Raw genomic sequence first — 18,777 nt, 5'->3', positions numbered from 1 at the left:
CAATAACATAATCTTCCCTTTAACATGACATACAAAAAAATAATGAAAAAAACATTTTCAGAAGTACAAACCCAGTCTTTGTGTTTTTTTTTATGTTCCAAACAGAAAACAAACTCTTACAAGGCTGCATTGATCATTTAGTTTCATGAAAACAACATTATTATTGTCTTGATTATCATTCTGTACTTTAGCAGCAATATGTTTGAATAAAAGTTTCGCTGAAATGTAACACGCAGTTTTGTTTAGTCCATAAAAGATTTAAGAAAAATGTGAATTTTTCTAACAGTAAAAGAAGTTTGCATTTTTTTAAAAAATATCTAAGACAAGAGTCCAAGGAAAAGTTATTGGATTTTAACCAGATGAATAGGGTAAATTATCTAAAGTACCAATTACGCAGACCAGTTTAAATAAACATAACTGTACATGCATACAGTTATACAACCTTTATTGATTAGTGAAAGTAACAGTTGCTGAAAGTAACTATAAAAGCAACAATTGTACTACAAGTAAAAGCTAAGTATGCGCAGCAAATGACAGGCAAGTGCTCCAGGTGCTCATTGCCACAACCTCACAGTGTTCTTCACACTGCTGCATTGATTTCCCTTCATCAGAGTACTTTCAGTCCAATACTTTGACTGTAGAGCTGGTGTTATATCGAAAACTCCAAGAAATCGAAAACTCCAAGATGACGTCACTTCTGGAGAATCCATACATCTTATTGGTTGTGCATCCTGTCCCTCAAGGAGACACGGGCCAATCAGATGGGACTGTAATCGCCTATCTTCACTATATATTTTGGCTCTGCCTGGGGGGTTCAAGGGGGGTGGATGCCAGAGGATCGGCGGTGTGCCCTCCAGACAGAGGCAAAAACAGATAGTGAAAATGGAAGAGTCACCGGAAGTGATGTCATCTTGGAGTTTTCGATTTCTTGGAGTTTTCAACAGAATACCAGTGTCAAAAGGAAGCACTCCACCTGTGCTCCAATTGAAACAAAGTATCCAGTGACAGCCACACCCTACTACAAACAAAAAAGCAATCCAAGCTGATGTGCTTAAAAACATAAAGTGCTTCTTTACATCTTCATTGGGACTACAGTACACACCGTATATGGCACGGTCAAATGCGTTTCATTCGTACAAACATAATTTCTTCAATGACCCACTGTATCGCCAAATGAAGTAATAAATAAGCACATTGGCTTGGATTGCTTTTTGTTTGTAGCCGAGTGTGGCTGTCACTGGCTATTTAATAGCTAAGTGTACTTAGGCCTCTGAAAACAAATGACTTTATAGGGGTACACAGTGCAACTTTCTTAAAAAGAAAATACATTAACAGATGAAGAATATTACTGGTCAAATAAATTAACATGCAAATGAAAATCACCTGTGAACTGTACAGTATAGCATCAAATAAAATAAATTCAGCTACTATCCTTATTTCATGAAATGTTTACAAACTTAAAGAGAGATGAAAATCAAAATGAAATATTCATGGTTGAAACTAAAATGTAATTTTAAGAGGCTTTTTAATTTACGTCTGATATCAATATTACTCTGTTGTCTTGTTATCCTTTGTTGAAAAACATATGCAGATGGTGCACTACTAGGAGCTAGCTAGTGATTGGTGGCTACACATAAATGCCTGTTGTCATTGGCTCACCAGATATGTTCACCTATATCTATGGTTGCCACCTTTCTTGGAAAAAAATGCCAGCCATACTCATTAGCATAGATTTGCACACATTATCATACAACACAACTCAGAAGCTATAGTTCCAAGGATTGTTTATACATGATCATTTGTTTCCAATTGCATTCTAACACAATTGGGAGAAATGTCACCATTATAGGACCTTCATTTCTGTATTTATTCTTTATTTTCTACATTGACCAGAACATTTAAAATACTGGCCATGTTGATAAAACATAGGCTGGATGGCAACCCTACCGATATTTCACTATTGCATTGTTTCTCTGAAGCCAACTTTAACTTTGTGTTTAACTAATTTGCATGTGGTTAACAGTTATATTCCAGTGACAGAGCAATAACACATTAGAGCATTCTCTTTTCTCTATCCATTTAACAATGTCTCAGGTTCCTCAGAGAAGCATCTCTCAAAGCATTTCCTATTTAAATATATAACATTCAATATTAGTCAAAGCTTAGCAGTAGGACTATTTTCCATTTTTTAGCAGTAAACCAAATTTCATAAACCCAACAATTATACCCAATGATCTCATAGTCTGACAGATTTCAGTGCTATACAAGTTGACAAACATGCCTTTGTGCTTTCCTTATAGCATTGTGAAAGGACAGCAACTATTCATAAAAGGTGGAATATTCTAATTTAGGCGATAGAAACCATCAATGATAAAATGAGTATCTGTATTTATAACAACATATTTAGCAGCAATTAAATAAGCATTCAGAATATTCTACAATCTTATTATTGTAATGATGTTAACCCATGCAGTATTCAGTTTTTCCTTTCATAGTCAGAGATGAAATGCTGCTCATGAAGATTGGCAAATTAATTTCTGATCTGACCTTTTAGTGCACTTAAAATGTAGTTAAACAGCATGTGCACAGTTATACAATGCACATTCTTAATTTAAAACAATAATATTTTGTTCAAATTATTGCCATTATTAAAGGGACATTCTAATGCAAAAATAAATGTTCTATTTTGTTATATGTAATTTTTTGCATACTTTTTTTTAAAAACTGTGTTTAAACCTGGGTAAAGTCATTAAACACATAGCTAAAGCAGAATTTGGAGACTGAAAACATCGCAGTTCCTTGGCATGTGATTGGTAGCTATTCACGTATGCCACTTTTTAATGGCATACCAGTCATGTCCTGCTACAAATCTTGAATTATCTGTTTAACAACTTTGTCTGGGTTAATAGTTACAGAGGCTCACTAATACAAAACCAACATGATCTAATGAATAGAAGCATTTAAATGGACATTCTAATTAAAAAAAAAAACAGATTACAAAAAATACTTATAATACAAGAACATAACATTTTAATTCTTCAAAAACATTTTCATAAAAATATTGTACACTTAACTAAAATCCAACATACTTATATCTAAAAATATAACTTTATATTCCACTTTTACACCCCCCCCCATATTCACCATAACTGATAAACAACCATTCTGTCAGTCACTGGCCATGTGCAATAGCAAAATCAGGTGCTTAGTCCCTACAACAGCAAAAGTGCATGCACAGTCATTGTTTCAGTATAGGGAGTTTGATTGACAGCTGTTGCAGAGGAGCATGGAAGAATTATGCATTTCATGGTAAGTGGTGAATCTGATATTTACTTATACCTATTCATATTTATTAAATAACAATCTGCTTCAGCTCTTGTTGTTCCTTCCCATTTCCTACCAAATAAAGGGAAGGAGCACTACCATGCTCTTATCGCTTTTACAATAAGGGCAGATGAGAAGTGAACAGACATTTTTTTATTAATTACATGTCAAATGAATAAATACAAATAGTAATTAAACCCTTATCCTTGGTTTGTCAATGTAAAGCTTTGTCCATTAAGCTTTTTAATTCCGATATACATTCCAGCTGCGACCGATCATCAGATAAATAGTTTGCATCCCTATATGTACCCTAAAACTCCTATAACTTATTAAAACCAGCTCAGTTTTACCAATATACAAACATTCCTAGCATGTCTGTCTGGATTTTGTTTGTCGTACCATTTTAACAAAATAAAACACAAATTAGCAATAGCTACCTTTGTCCTATTTACATAATAGAAATCTAAATAATGTCCTTGATATTTCTTATAGACTGGTTTTAAGAAGCACAGCTCCAACACAGTTGCTGATAAGATTATAGTAGACACCAGACTACTATTTTAAGGTAACCATTCTCCATTTCAATTATAAAGAACATATTTTCTTGGTACTCCTTGGAAGGGGATTGTTTCACAGCAGTTAAACAAATTACCATCATCTTCATTCAACAAAGTACTTCTCAAATATCCACTTCTGAAATTTATTAGAGGGGTCACAAGTGTTTGTTCTTAAGGTTTTGCGCATCTTGTCTACATCGAGGCATGTTGGCGGATTAATGTTTTCTAGGACAAAATGATCTTTCTATAGAAACAAAGGAAAAACAAAATTGTTGCTGTATGCAGATCAAGGGATGCTAGTGTTGTTATATATCTTTCTTTTGCAGCAGTTCTTAATATGTTAATCCTTTTAAAAATATAGCAATATTAATGTGCATTACAATTTCACATTGGCAATAAAACAACATTAAAAACATACAGAACAATAGCATTGATATACAAGGCCAGACTGGCCTACCAGGATACCAGAAGATTTCCAGGTGGGCTGCAGCAGCTGGGGCTGGAAAACATAATTTATGCTTACCTGATAAATTCCTTTCTTCTGTAGTGTGATCAGTCCACGGGTCATCATTACTTCTGGGATATTACTCCTCCCCAACAGGAAGTGCAAGAGGATTCACCCAGCAGAGCTGCATATAGCTCCTCCCCTCTACGTCACCCCCCAGTCATTCGACCAAGGACCAACGAGAAAGGAGAAACCAAGGGTGTAGTGGTGACTGGAGTATAATTTAAAAAAATAACTGCCTGCCTTAAAAACAGGGCGGGCCGTGGACTGATCACACTACAGAAGAAAGGAATTTATCAGGTAAGCATAAATTATGTTTTCTTCTGTTAAGTGTGATCAGTCCACGGGTCATCATTACTTCTGGGATACCAATACCAAAGCAAAAGTACACGGATGACGGGAGGGATAGGCAGGCTCTTTATACAGAAGGAACCACTGCCTGAAGAACCTTTCTCCCAAAAATAGCCTCCGAGGAAGCAAAAGTGTCAAATTTGTAAAATTTGGAAAAAGTATGAAGCGAAGACCAAGTTGCAGCCTTGCAAATCTGTTCAACAGAGGCCTCATTCTTGAAGGCCCAAGTGGAAGCCACAGCTCTAGTAGAATGAGCTGTAATCCTTTCAGGAGGCTGCTGTCCAGCAGTCTCATAAGCTAAACGTATTATACTACGAAGCCAAAAGGAAAGAGAGGTAGAAGAAGCCTTTTGACCTCTCCTCTGACCAGAGTACACGACAAACAGAGAAGATGTTTGTCGAAATTCCTTAGTTGCCTGTAAGTAAAATTTTAGGGCACGAACTACGTCCAGATTGTGTAGTAGACGTTCCTTCTTCGAAGAAGGATTTGGGCACAAAGAAGGAACAACAATCTCTTGATTGATATTCCTGTTAGTGACTACTTTAGGTAAGAACCCAGGTTTAGTACGCAGAACTACCTTATCTGAATGAAAAATCAAATAAGGAGAATCACAATGTAAGGCTGATAGCCATTAAAAATAGAACTTTCCAAGATAACAACTTTATATCAATGGAATAGAGGGGTTCAAACGGAACGCCCTGTAAAACGTTAAGAACAAGGTTTAAACTCCATGGCGGAGCAACAGTTTTAAACACAGGCTTAATCCTCGCCAAAGCCTGACAAAAAGCCTGAACGTCTGGCACTTCTGACAGACGTTTGTGTAACAGAATAGACAGAGCTGAGATCTGTCCCTTTAATGAACTAGCGGATAAACCCTTTTCTAAACCTTCTTGTAGAAAGGACAATATCCTAGGAATCCTAACCTTACTCCAAGAGTAACCTTTGGATTCACACCAATATAGGTATTTACGCCATATCTTATGGTAAATCTTTCTGGTAACAGGCTTCCTAGCCTGTATTAAGGTGTCAATAACTGACTCAGAAAACCCACGTCTTGATAAAATCAAACGTTAAATTTCCAAGCAGTCAGCTTCAGAGAAGTTAGATTTTGATGTTTGAAAGGACCCTGTATCAGGAGATCCTGTTTCAGAGGTAGAGACCAAGGTGGACAGGATGACATGTCCACCAGGTCTGCATACCAAGTCCTGCGCGGCCATGCAGGTGCTATTAGAATCACTGATGCTCTCTCCTGTTTGATTCTGGCAATCAATCGAGGAAGCATCGGGAAGGGTGGAAACACATAAGCCATCCTGAAGTCCCAAGGTGCTGTCAGGGCATCTATTAGGACTGCTCCTGGATCCCTGGATCTGGACCCGTAATGAGGAAGCTTGGCGTTCTGTCGAGACGCCATGAGATCTATCTCTGGTTTGCCCCAACGTCGAAGTATTTGGGCAAAGACCTCCGGATGAAGTTCCCACTCCCCCGGATGAAAAGTCTGACGACTTAAGAAATCCGCCTCCCAGTTCTCCACTCCCGGGATGTGGATTGCTGACAGGTGGCAAGAGTGAGACTCTGCCCAGCGAATTATCTTTGATACTTCCATCATTGCTAGGGAGCTCCTTGTCCTTCCCTGATGGTTGATGTAAGCTACAGTCGTGATGTTGTCCGACTGAAACCTGATGAACCCCCGAGTTGTCAACTGGGGCCAAGCCAGGAGGGCATTGAGAACTGCTCTCAATTCCAGAATGTTTATTGGCAGGAGACTCTCCTGCTGACTCCATTGTCCCTGAGCCTTCAGAGAATTCCAGACGGCAACCCAACCTAGAAGGCTGGCGTCTGTTGTTACAATTGTCCAGTCTGGTCTGCTGAATGGCATCCCCCTGGACAGATGTGGCCGAGAAAGCCACCATAGAAGAGAATTTCTGGTCTCTTGATCCAGATTCAGAGAAGGGGACAAGTCTGAGTAATCCCCATTCCACTGACTTAGCATGCATAGTTGCAGTGGTCTGAGGTGTAAGCGAGCAAATGGCACTATGTCCATTGCCGCTACAATTAAGCCGATTACCTCCATGCATTGAGCCACTGACGGGTGTTGAATGGAATGAAGGGTGCGGCAAGCACTTTGAAGTCTTGTTAACCTGTCCTCTGTCAGGTAAATCTTCATTTCTACAGAATCTATAAGAGTCCCCAGGAAAGGAACTCTTGTGAGTGGAACGAGTGAACTTTTCTTTTCGTTCACCTTCCATCCATGTGACCTTAGAAAAGCCAGTACTAACTCTGTATGAGACTTGGCAGTTTGAAAGCTTGAAGCTTGTATCAGAATGTCGTCTAGGTACGGAGCTACCGAAATTCCCCGCGGTCTTAGTACCGCCAGAAGAGCACCTAGAACCTTTGTGAAGATTCTTGGAGCTGTAGCCAATCCGAATGGAAGAGCTACAAACTGGTAATGCCTGTCTAGAAAGGCAAACCTTAGATACCGATAATGATCTTTGTGAATCGGTATGTGAAGGTAAGCATCCTTTAAATCCACTGTGGTCATGTACTGACCTTCTTGGATCATGGGTAAAATTGTCCGAATAGTCTCCATTTTGAATGATGGAACTCTTAGGAATTTGTTTAGGATCTTTAAATCCAGGATTGGTCTGAAAGTTCCCTCTTTTTTGGGAACCACAAACAGATTTGAGTAAAACCCCTGTCCCTGTTCCGACCGTGGAACTGGATGGATTACTCCCATTAACAATAGTTCTTGTATGCAGCGTAGAAACGCTTCTTTCTTTGTTTGGTTTGTTGACAACCTTGACAGATGAAATCTCTCTCTTGGAGGAGAGTATTTGAAGTCCATAAGGTATCCCTGAGATATTATCTCTAGCGCCCAGGGATCCTGGACATCTCTTGCCCAAGCCTGGGCGAAGAGAGGAAGTCTGCCCCCCACTAGATCCGATCCCGGATCGGGGGCCCTCAATTCATGCTGTTTTAGGGGCAGCAGCAGGTTTCCTGGCCTGCTTGCCCTTGTTCCAGGACTGGTTAGGTCTCCAGCCTTGTCTGTAGCGAGTACCAGATCCTTCTTGTTTTGGAGCAGTGGAAGTTGATGCTGCTCCTGCTTTGAAATTCCGAAAGGAACGAAAATTAGACTGTCTAGCCTTAGGTTTGGCTTTGTCTTGAGGCAGGGCGTGGCCCTTACCTCCTGTAATGTCAGCGATAATTTCTTTCAAACCGGGCCCAAATAAGGTCTGTCCCTTGAAAGGTATATTAAGTAATTTGGACTTAGAAGTTACATCAGCTGACCAGGATTTTAGCCACAGTGCTCTACGCACCTGAATGGCGAATCCGGAATTCTTAGCCGTAAGTTTAGTTAAATGTACTACGGCTTCCGAAATGAATGAATTAGCTAGCTTAAGTATTCTAAGCCTGTCCGAAATGTCGTCCAGCGTAGCTGAACTAAGGTTCTCTTCTAGAGACTCAATCCAGAATGCCGCTGCAGCCGTGACCGGCGCAATGCATGCAAGGGGTTGCAATATAAAACCTTGTTGAACAAACATTTTCTTAAGGTAACCCTCTAACTTTTTATCCATTGGATCTGAAAAGGCACAGCTATCCTCTACCGGGATAGTGGTACACTTAGCTAAAGTAGAAACTGCTCCCTCCACCTTAGGGACCGTTTGCCATAAGTCCCGTGTGGCGGTGTCTATTGGAAACATCTTTCTAAATATCGGAGGGGGTGAGAACGGCACACCGGGTCTATCCCACTCCTTAGTAATAATTTCAGTTAGTCTCTTAGGTATAGGAAAAACGTCAGTACTTGTTGGTACAGCAAAATATTTTTCCAACCTACACATTTTCTCTGGTATTGCAACTGTGTTACAATCATTCAGGGCCGCTAACACCTCCCCTAGTAATACACAGAGGTTTTCCAGCTTAAATTTAAAATTTGAAATATCTGAATCCAATCTGTTTGGATCAGAACCGTCAGCCGCAGAATGAAGCTCTCCGTCCTCATGTTCTGCAAGTTGTGACGCAGTATCTGACATGGCCCTAGCATTATCAGCGCACTCTGTTCTCACCCCAGAGTGATCACGCTTGCCTCTTAGTTCTGGTAATTTAGCCAAAACCTCAGTCATAACAGTAGCCATATCTTGTAATGTTATTTGTAATGGCCGCCCAGATGTACTGGGCGCCACCATATCGCGCACCTCCCGAGCGGGAGATGCAGGTACTGTCACGTGAGGCGAGTTAGTCGGCATAACTCTCCCCTCGTTGTTTGGTGAAATTTGTTCAATTTGTACAGATTGACTTTTATTTAAAGTAGCATCAATACAGTTAGTACATAAATTTCTATTGGGCTCCACTTTGGCGTTGGCACAAATAGTACAGGTCTCATCCTCTGAATCAGACATGTTTAACACACTAGCAAATAAACTTGCAACTTGGAAATATTATTCAAGAAAAACACAATGAAAAAACGTACTGTGCTTTAAGAAGCACTGAAAGATATATAACAGTTGAAATCAATAAACTTTGAAAAACAAAACACAATTTAGCAAAGGTTAGTTCCCATTAGCAAAGAAAAACTAACCCTGATGGCATAAAAAAGTTAAAGAATAAACGTTTTTTATCACAGTCAACTATAATCTCACAGCTCTGTTAGATTACTTCCCTCAAACAAGCTTTGAAGACCCCTGAGTTCTGTAGAGATAAACCGGAACATGCAGGAAAAAACAATGAGCTTCTGACTGAAATTTTTGATGCGTAGTAAAAGCGCCAAAAAAAGGTCCCTCCCCCTCACACACAACAGTGAGAGAGATCAGTAAACTGTCATAATTAGATCAAGCAACTGCCAAGTGGAAAAATAGTGCCCAAACATTTTATTCACCCAGTACCTCAGAAAATGAAAACGATTTTACATTCCAGCAAAAACGTTTAACATATATTAAGAGTTATTAAAAACCTGTTGCTTTGCAATTAGGCTAAAGTCTTATATACACAGTGTAATTCCAGTGAAGTACCATTCCCCAGAATACTCAAATGTTAAATATACATACATGATATTATGTCGGTATGGCAGGATTTTCTCATCAATTCCATTGTCAGAAAATAAAAACTGCTACATACCTCTTTGCAGATTAAACTGCCCGCTGTCCCCTGATCTGAAGTTTACCTCTCCTCAGATGGCCGAGAAACAGCAATATGATCTTAACAACTCCGGCTAAAATCATAGTAAAAACTCTGGTAGATTCTTCTTCAAACTCCACCAGAGAAGGAATAACACACTCCGGTGCTATTAAAAAATAACAAACTTTTGATTGAAGAAATAAAACTAAATAAAATCACCATAGTCCTCTCACACATCCTATCTAGTCGTTGGGTGCAAGAGAATGACTGGGGGTGACGTAGAGGGGAGGAGCTATATGCAGCTCTGCTGGGTGAATCCTCTTGCACTTCCTGTTGGGGAGGAGTAATATCCCAGAAGTAATGATGACCCGTGGACTGATCACACTTAACAGAAGAAAGCTACAATTTAAAGGGGTGATTAATTGATGCAATTGGGTTGTAGAGTAGTTTTAAAAAATCAATCTAACATTTTTATTTAATACAAAGTAATATCATTCTGAAACAAAATATTGGGGGAAGAAGTGTCCCAGTAATGCCCTATGAGAAAAATGGGATGTGCGCATTATAATGAGTCAATGGAAAATAGGGCTGGTCTCCAAATTTTCCAGGGCTGCTTTTTATTCCCAGTCCGGCCCTGTTGATATAGACTTCAAAGCATTTAATATAAAATATATCAATTCATTTCTATTGCTGTAGTAACCTCGAAGTTATTTTAGAATTGCTTAACAAAAACAAAAGAATTATCTTATTAAAAATAATTTTATCACAGCAGAAGTAAATGTAAATGCGGTGACAACAATAAAGAAGATATTAGGAGTGTAACAATTGATAACATGTTGCAAAGGGTTAGAAGCTAATATGACGGACTGGGGTAGGTACAGAATAATAAAGACATGTTGCAAAGGGTTAGAAGCTAATATGACGGACTGGGGTAGGTACAGAATAATAAAGACATTGTATTTCTACTATTTATTTACCAACAATTTAAAGTTAATGCTAAAATCATTCCATTTTCATAAGCCTCAATTTGCTGTCATATCTATCAGTATGGTGAGCTATCTGCACACCTTTTTAATACATTGTATTTGCTGGTAAAGATGATTCACTTACCATTGATGGATGTAAGGCAGTCAAAGATTTATGTAGCCACCTGAGTTTATTATTCATGTTGTCACAAGGGTACAAAATCAGTCTGTCTCCCTCATTAGCAGGTGCCATGCAGAGATTATTTTGTTTTATCAACCTTAGCCAGGTAAAGGCAAATTGTTGGCTCTAAAAATGGTTAACATTTAAATAGTTTATATATTGCAGTGAGTGACTTTAAAATAGAATAATGACAGTGATAATTATAGCATGCATAAAAAGCTAGAAATTTAAGAAGTTTTTTTATCATAAAAAGCTTTAAAAAGGTAAAATTATTCTCTTTTGCAAGCATACCTTATATATAAAAAATTATCGGCTAGATTACGAGTCTTGCGTTATGAGTAAAAAAGCAGCGTTAAGCCTCATAACGCTGCTTTTTTACTACCGCTGGTATTACGAGTCTTGCAGATTTAGGGGCACCACACACTTTTTTGGCCTTACCGCAAATCAACTTACGCAAATTGCGTATAGTCTATTTTCAATGGGACTTCCATAGCGCTGGTATTACGAGCTTGTCCTGGGAGGCCAAAAAGTGAGCGGTACACCCTATCCAGTCAAGATTCGTACCGCATTCTAAAGTCAGTAGTTATGAGTTTTACACTACAACGATGTAGCATAAAACTCATAACTAAACTGTCACAAAGTACACTAACACCCATAAACTACCTATTAACCCCTAAACCGAGGCCCTCCCACATCGCAAACACTATAATAAAATTATTAACCCCTAATCTGCCGCTCCTGACATTGTCGCCACTAGAATAAACATATTAACCCCTAAACCGCCATACTCCCGTCTTGCAAACATTAGTTAAATATTATTAACCCCTAATCTGCTGTCCCTAACATCGCTGCCACCTATCTACATTTATTAACCCCTGATTTGCCACCCCCAACGTCGCCGCCACTATACTAAATTTATTGACCCCTAAATCTAAGTCTATCCCTACCACCCCCTAGCTTAAATATTATTAAAATAAATCTAAAGAAAACCTACTATTAATAACAAAATAATTCCTATTTAAAACTAAATACTTACCTATAAAGCTTTGGTTTTATTTTTATTTTACAGGCAACTTTGTATTTATTTTAACTAGGTAGAATAGTTACAAAATAGTTATTAACTATTTATTTACTAACTACCTAGCTAAAATAAATACAAATTTACCTGTAAAATAAAACCTAACCTGAGTTACACTAACACCTAACCTAACCCTACAATTAAATAAATTCCCTAAATTAAATACAATTAAATAAATTAAATACTAATACCAAAATTCCAAAAACAAACACTAAATTACACAAAATAAAAAAAGAAATTATCAGATATTTAAACTAATTACACCTAATCTAATAGCCCTATCAAAATAAAAAAGCCCCCCCCCCAAAATAAAAAATAAACCCTAGCCTAAACTAAACTAACAATAGCCCTTAAAAGGGCCTTTTGCGGGGCATTGCCCCAAAGAAATCAGCTCTTTACCTGAGAAAAAAAATTCAAACAACCCCCCCAAGAGTAAAACCCACCACCCACACAACGAACACCCCAAATAAAACCCTAACTAAAAAAACCTAAGCTCCCCATTGCCCTGAAAAGGGCATTTGGATGGGCATTGCCCTTAAAAGGGCATTTAGCTCTATTGCGGCCCAAAGCCCTAACCTAAAAATAAAACCTACCCAATAAACCCTTAAAAAAACCTAACACTAACGTCTGAAGATCCACTTACAGATTTGAAGATCCGACATCCATCCTTAATGAAACCGGGAGAAGTGGTCCTCCAGACAGGCAGAAGTCTTCATCCAGACGGCATCTTCTATCTTCATCCATCCGCCGCGGAGCGGGTCCATCTTCAAGACATCCGGCGCAGAACATCCTCTTCAATCGACGTCTTCTTCCAGAATGAATATCTCTTTTAGTGACGTCATCCAAGATGGCGTCCCTTAGATTCTGATTGGCTGATAGAATGCTATCAGCCAATCGGAATTAAGGTTGAAAAAATCCTATTGGCTGATGCAATTAGCCAATAGGATTGAGCTGGCATTCTATTGGCTGTTCCAATCAGCCAATAGAATGCCAGCTCAATCCTATTGGCTGATTTGATCAGCCAATAGGATTGAAGTTCAATCCTATTGGCTGATTTCATCAGCCAAAAGGATTTTTTCAACCTTAATTCCGATTGGCTGATAGAATTCTATCAGCCAATCAGAATCTAAGGGACGCCATCTTGGATGATGTCACTTAAAGAGATATTCATTCTGGAAGAAGACGTCGATTGAAGAGGATGCTCCGCATCGGATGTCTTGAAGATGGACCCGCTCCGCGCCAGATGGATGAAGATAGAAGATGCTGTCTGGATGAAGACTTCTGCCCGTCTGGAGGACCACTTCTCCCGGCTTGGATGAAGACTTCTCCCGGCTTCATTCAGGATGGACGTCGGATCTTTAAAACTGTAAGTGGATCTTCAGGGGTTAGTGTTAGTTTTTTTTTTTAAGGGTTTATTGGGTGGGTTTTATTGTTAGGTTAGTGCTTTGGGCCGCAATAGAGCTAAATACCCATTTAAGGGCAATGCCCATCCAAATGCCCTTTTCAGGGCAATGGGGAGCTTAGGTTTTTTTAGTTAGGGTTTTATTTGGGGGGTTGGTTGTGTGGGTGGTGGGTTTTACTGTTAGGGGGGTTGTTTGTTTTTTTTTTCAGGTAAAAGAGCTGATTTCTTTGGGGCAATGCCCCGCAAAAGGCCCTTTTAAGGGCTATTGGTAGTTTAGTTTAGGCTAGGTTTTTATTTTTATTTTGGGGGGGCATTTTTTATTTTGATAAGGCTATTAGATTAGGTGTAATTAGTTTAAATATCTTGTAATTTGTTTTTTATTTTCTGTAATTTAGTGGGTTTTTTGTTGTAATTTAGCTAATTGTATTTAATTTATTTAATTGTATTTACTTTAGGTAATTTATTTAATTTTAGTGTAGTGTTAGGTGTTAGTGTAACTTATGTTAGGTTTTATTTTACAGGTAAATTTGTATTTATTTTAGCTAGGTAGTTAGTAAATAGTTAATAACTATTTAGTAACTATTCTACCTAGTTAAAATAAAAACAAACTTGCCTGTAAAATAAAAATAAAACCTAAGCTAGATACAATGTAACTATTAGTTATATTGTAGCTAGCTTAGGGTTTATTTTACAGGTAAGTATTTATTTTTAAATAGGAATTATTTAGTTATTAATAGTAGGTTTGATTTAATTATATTAAAGTTAGGGTTAGATTTAGGGGTTAATAAATTTAGTATAGTGGTGGCGATGTTGGGGGCGGCAGATTAGGGGTTAATAAATGTAGGTAGGTGGCGGCGATGTTAGGGACAGCAGATTAGGGGTTAATAATATTTAACTAATGTTTGCAAGGCGGGAGTACGAGGGTTTAGGGGTTAATATGTTTATTATAGTGGCGGCGATGTCCGGAGCGGCAGATTAGGGGTTAATAAGTATAATGCAGGTGTCAGCGATGTTGGGGGTGGCAGATTAGGGGTTAATAAGTGTAATATTAGTGGTGTTTAGACTCGGGGTTCATGTTAGGTGTAAACATAAATTTAGTTTCCCCATAGGAATCAATGGGGCTGCGTTACTGAGCTTTACGCTGCTTTATTGCAGGTGTTAGACTTTTTCTCAGCCGGCTCTCCCCATTGATGTCTATGGGGAAATTGTGCATGAGCACGTACAACCAGCTCACCGCTGACTTAAGCAGCGCTGGTATTGGAGTGCGGCATGGAGCTCAATTTTACTCTACGCTCACTTCTTGCCTTTTAACGCCGGGTTTGTAAAAATCTGTAATACCAGCGCTGTAGGAAAGTGAGCGGTGAGAATAACGTGCAAGATAGCAACGCACCACTCATAACGCAAAACTCGTAATCTAGCCTTATGTTTATGGCCCATATGTAGTTGGGGTGCTCTGCTATTCAAAATTTTTGGAGAACAGTTATAGCAGAAATTAAACATATATTTGAGATACATTAGATCCACTGACTTGGCTATAAAACAAACCAACAAATATAAATTACAAACCATACTCAAAACTCAATAACATAATGAGAAACAGTGTAAAATGTTCAATTGCAATAAAACTGCAAAGATGTGCTTAATTTATTATTGTGGGTAAAAAGGGTTTCAAAGTTTCTAGAACTGGAAGAAGCATACTACATCAAAACTGACAAAATGTGAATAAACAATTAATTGAGTTATTTTTGCTGAAAACCATGGAAGGACGAGATTACCCATCTTTTTATGTTAACTAAATATTTAGGCATTGTTTCCTGGCATTATAAGAACTTGTGTTTTCTTGTAAAAAACTGAAATGGATTTGTATTGTTTGTTAAGTGGAGCTGTGACTACTGTTCTGTATTTTATATTTTGTATTTAAAATGATGAAGAAAGCGAATTAAAAAAAATCACATGAAATGGCACAAGGCAAGGTTGTCCTCAGCTGCTATAAATCCTTACAGCTGAGCCATTAGCTAACCCAGTTAGATAATTCACAAAATATTAAAAGCTTTTGGATATGTTAAAAAATAAAATAGTTTAACCAAATTATAAAAATTAGCTATATCTGCTAACCATATATTTGCCATTATTAAATTTATCTTAAATCAATGATTTGTATATTATGTATTATGCATATGCTCAGAAATAATTTAATAAGGGTACAATTAAACAAAAAGCGTGTTCCCTTTCAGTTCACAGTGATCCAGAATAACTGTCTCCAAGTGTTGTACAATATGTAGTGACCTATATGCAAGGCTCTCAAAGATGAAACTAAATTATATTATTATGCAGCTACTAATACAAAGTGCAGTTTAGGGCAGTGGCGCCAGGGACCCGAGTAATATTTATACACCAAAAACATTTCGCTCCTAAACTTATCGGCTGGGTTTTTAACAAAGTTGTCAAGCCCTGGTTTAGGGTTTCAAAATATTAATCAGTAATTTGCTTTGTCTTTAATAGATCATATTTTGATAACAATTTGGTAAAAATGACCACCAATGGCTCTATTTCAGTCTTTTAGAATAGCTCTTGTAATGTTTTTGATTTTGAAAACAAGTTTGTACTACAAAAGGCCATTCAAATTCCCATGAAAACCTGGCTTTTGTGTGACTTTCTGACATTAGTTCTGAATTCAAATATCTGACAGATGTTTGCAGCACAGACAAGTGATATGCCAATCCATCACTTTTTCACCCCAGTTTTTGCATGATATTTGGGTTTATTGAAACCCTTTTTTCACATAGCATATACTTTCTTTTTACCTGCCAATATTGTGCACACAGAGAACACATTTAAATAAACATAATAAATTACTTCATTGTGTATTATATATCATTTTAAAAGGTATGTATGTGCATTTATTTATTTATTTTTACATCATTGTGCATGGTCCAATACTATCTGTCACAGCCCCACAAGGTGGTTTCTAAAGGAAGGCTAAGGACTAGTAGTGAAGTGGTTGCTAGGAGACACATGCACTAGCTGCAGTCAGTTTTTTGCTCATGCTCCGTAGAAGACCGAAAACACCAAAGGCAGTGATCAGTAATTAATTCCAAAAAACAATTTGCCTATGAGTTTTCCCTTTTGTTGCAAATTTGGATTAGTATTAAAAAAACAAACAAAAAAAAAACAGATTTCAACTAATCGTTCAATGGAAAGTGATAAAATGCCCCTATATCCTTTCCTTTATGCTTTGTTTATGATTCTAGAAGTACATTTTTTTGTGGGGAGCACTACACAATATCAGGATATTAAACCGTTAAAATTAGGCAGTGGCGTATTACTGTATATACCAAGTTACAAACATAGGTTGTATAGGCCCATGGCCATGGATCCCCCTTAAAAGCATAGTGCAGAAGCTGGAGTAAAAGTGTGAAATGCAGACTCTAAATTCTCCCCATTTATGCAGGGCAGCCCCAGATTCTAAGCTCTGTCCAACTGCCCTGATGCATAATTTCCACAGCTGTTTTTACAGGTGTGACGTGAGAGACAGAGAGCTCTAAAGAGGGGGTATAGAGAGAGCAGAAGAGAGGGGGGATAGAGCAAGAGAGGGGAGAGAGAGAGCAAAAGAGGGGGAGAGAGAGAGCAAAAGAGGTGGAGAAAGAGAGAGTAAAAGAGAGGGGGAGAGAGCAAACGAGAGGGTGGAGAGAGAGCAAACGTGAGGGTGGAGAGAGAGCAAAAGAAAGGGGAGAGAGTAAAAGAGAGAGGGGAGAGAGTAAAAGAGAGAGGGGAGAGAGTAAAAGAGAGAGGGGAGAGAGTAAAAGAGAGAGGGGAGAGCGCGCAAAAGAGAGGGTAGAGAGACAGCAAAAGTGAAAGTGGAGAGAGTTAAAGAGAGGGAGAGATACAGCAAAAGAGAGAGGGGAGAGAGAATAAAAGAGAGGGGGGAGAGAGCAAAAGAGAAAGTGGAGAGAGCAAAAGAGAAAGTGGAGAGAGAGCAAAAGAGAAAGTGGAGAGAGAGCAAAAGAGAAAGTGGAGAGAGAGCAAAAGAGAGGGGGAGATAGAGAGTGCAAAAGAGAGGGAGAGAGAGCAAAAGAGAGGGAGAGAGAGGAGAGAGCAAAAGAGAGAGAGGGAGAGCAAAAGGGAGAGAGAGAGAGAGAAAAAGGGAGAGAGAGAGAGAGAGAGAGAGAGAGAGAGAGAGAGAGAGAGCAAAAGAGTGGAGAGAGAGAAAAAGAGAGAAAGGGAGAGCAAAAGAGAGGGGGTAGAGAGAGAGAGCAAAAGAGAGGGAGAGAGACAGCAAAAGAGGGGGAGAGAGACAGCAAAAGAGGGGGAGAGAGACAGCAAAAGAGGGGGAGAGACAGCAAAAGAGGGAGAGAGAGACAGCAAAAGAGGGGGGGAGAGAGAGAGAGAGAAAGAGAGGGGGAGAGAGCAAACGAGAGGGTGGAGAGAGAGCAAAAGTGAGGGTGGAGAGAGAGCAAAAGAAAGGGGAGAGAGTAAAAGAGAGAGGGGAGAGAGTAAAAGAGAGAGGGGAGAGAGTAAAAGAGAGAGGGTAGAGAGACAGCAAAAGAGAGGGGGAGAGAGTTAAAGAGAGGGAGAGATACAGCAAAAGAGAGAGGGGAGAGAGAGCAAAAGAGAGGGGGGAGAGAGCAAAAGAGAAAGTGAAGAGAGAGCAAAAGAGAGGGGGGAGAGAGCAAAAGAGAGGGGGAGATAGAGAGTGCAAAAGAGAGGGAGAGAGAGCAAAAGAGAGGGAGAGAGAGGAGAGAGCAAAAGAGAGGGAGAGAGACAGCAAAAGAGGGGGAGAGAGACAGCAAAAGAGGGGGAGAGCAAAAGAGAGGGGGGGGGGAGAGAGAGAGCAAAAGAGAGGGGAAAGAGAGAGATAGCAAAAGAGAGGAAGAGAGACAGCAAAAGAGAGGGAGAAAGAGAGAGCAAAAGAGAGGGGGAAGAGAGAGAGAGCAAAAGAGAGGGGGAAGAGAGAGAGAGCAAAAGAGAGGGGGAAGAGAGACAGCAAAAGAGAAAGTGGAGAGAGTTAAAGAGAGAGGGGGGAGAGAGAACAAAAGAGAGGGGGGAGAGAGCAAAAGAGAAAGTGGAGAGAGCAAAAGAGAAAGTGGAGAGAGAGCAAAAGATAAAGTGGAGAGAGAGCAAAAGAGAGGGGGAGATAGAGAGTGCAAAAGAGAGGGGGAAGAGAGACAGCAAAAGAGAAAGTGGAGAGAGTTAAAGAGAGGGGGGAGAGAGAACAAAAGAGAGGGGGGAGAGAGCAAAAGAGAAAGTGGAGAGAGCAAAAGAGAAAGTGGAGAGAGAGCAAAAGATAAAGTGGAGAGAGAGCAAA

General features: G+C 39.0%; 1 protein-coding gene across 1 annotated transcript in view; it reads right to left on the bottom strand.

Annotated features, from left to right (window-relative positions):
* Nucleotides 1-18,777, bottom strand: part of GALNT5 (polypeptide N-acetylgalactosaminyltransferase 5) — a 139,652-nt gene that overhangs the window by 82 nt on the left and 120,793 nt on the right. Inside the window, exons 9-10 of the mRNA XM_053698316.1 lie at nt 10,957-11,118; nt 1-4,125 (exon numbers count right to left, since the gene is read on the bottom strand). The exon at nt 1-4,125 is cut by the window's left edge and continues 82 nt beyond it. Of these exons, the coding sequence (XP_053554291.1) occupies nt 3,985-4,125; nt 10,957-11,118 (303 nt within the window). The 3' untranslated portion in view covers nt 1-3,984. The remainder of the gene's footprint in view (nt 4,126-10,956; nt 11,119-18,777) is intronic.

This window comes from Bombina bombina, chromosome 1, assembly GCF_027579735.1.
Source record: "Bombina bombina isolate aBomBom1 chromosome 1, aBomBom1.pri, whole genome shotgun sequence".
NCBI lineage: Eukaryota > Metazoa > Chordata > Amphibia > Anura > Bombinatoridae > Bombina > Bombina bombina.
The sequence above is the reverse complement of the archived record's forward strand: the minus strand, read 5'-3'. Positions and strand labels throughout refer to the sequence as shown.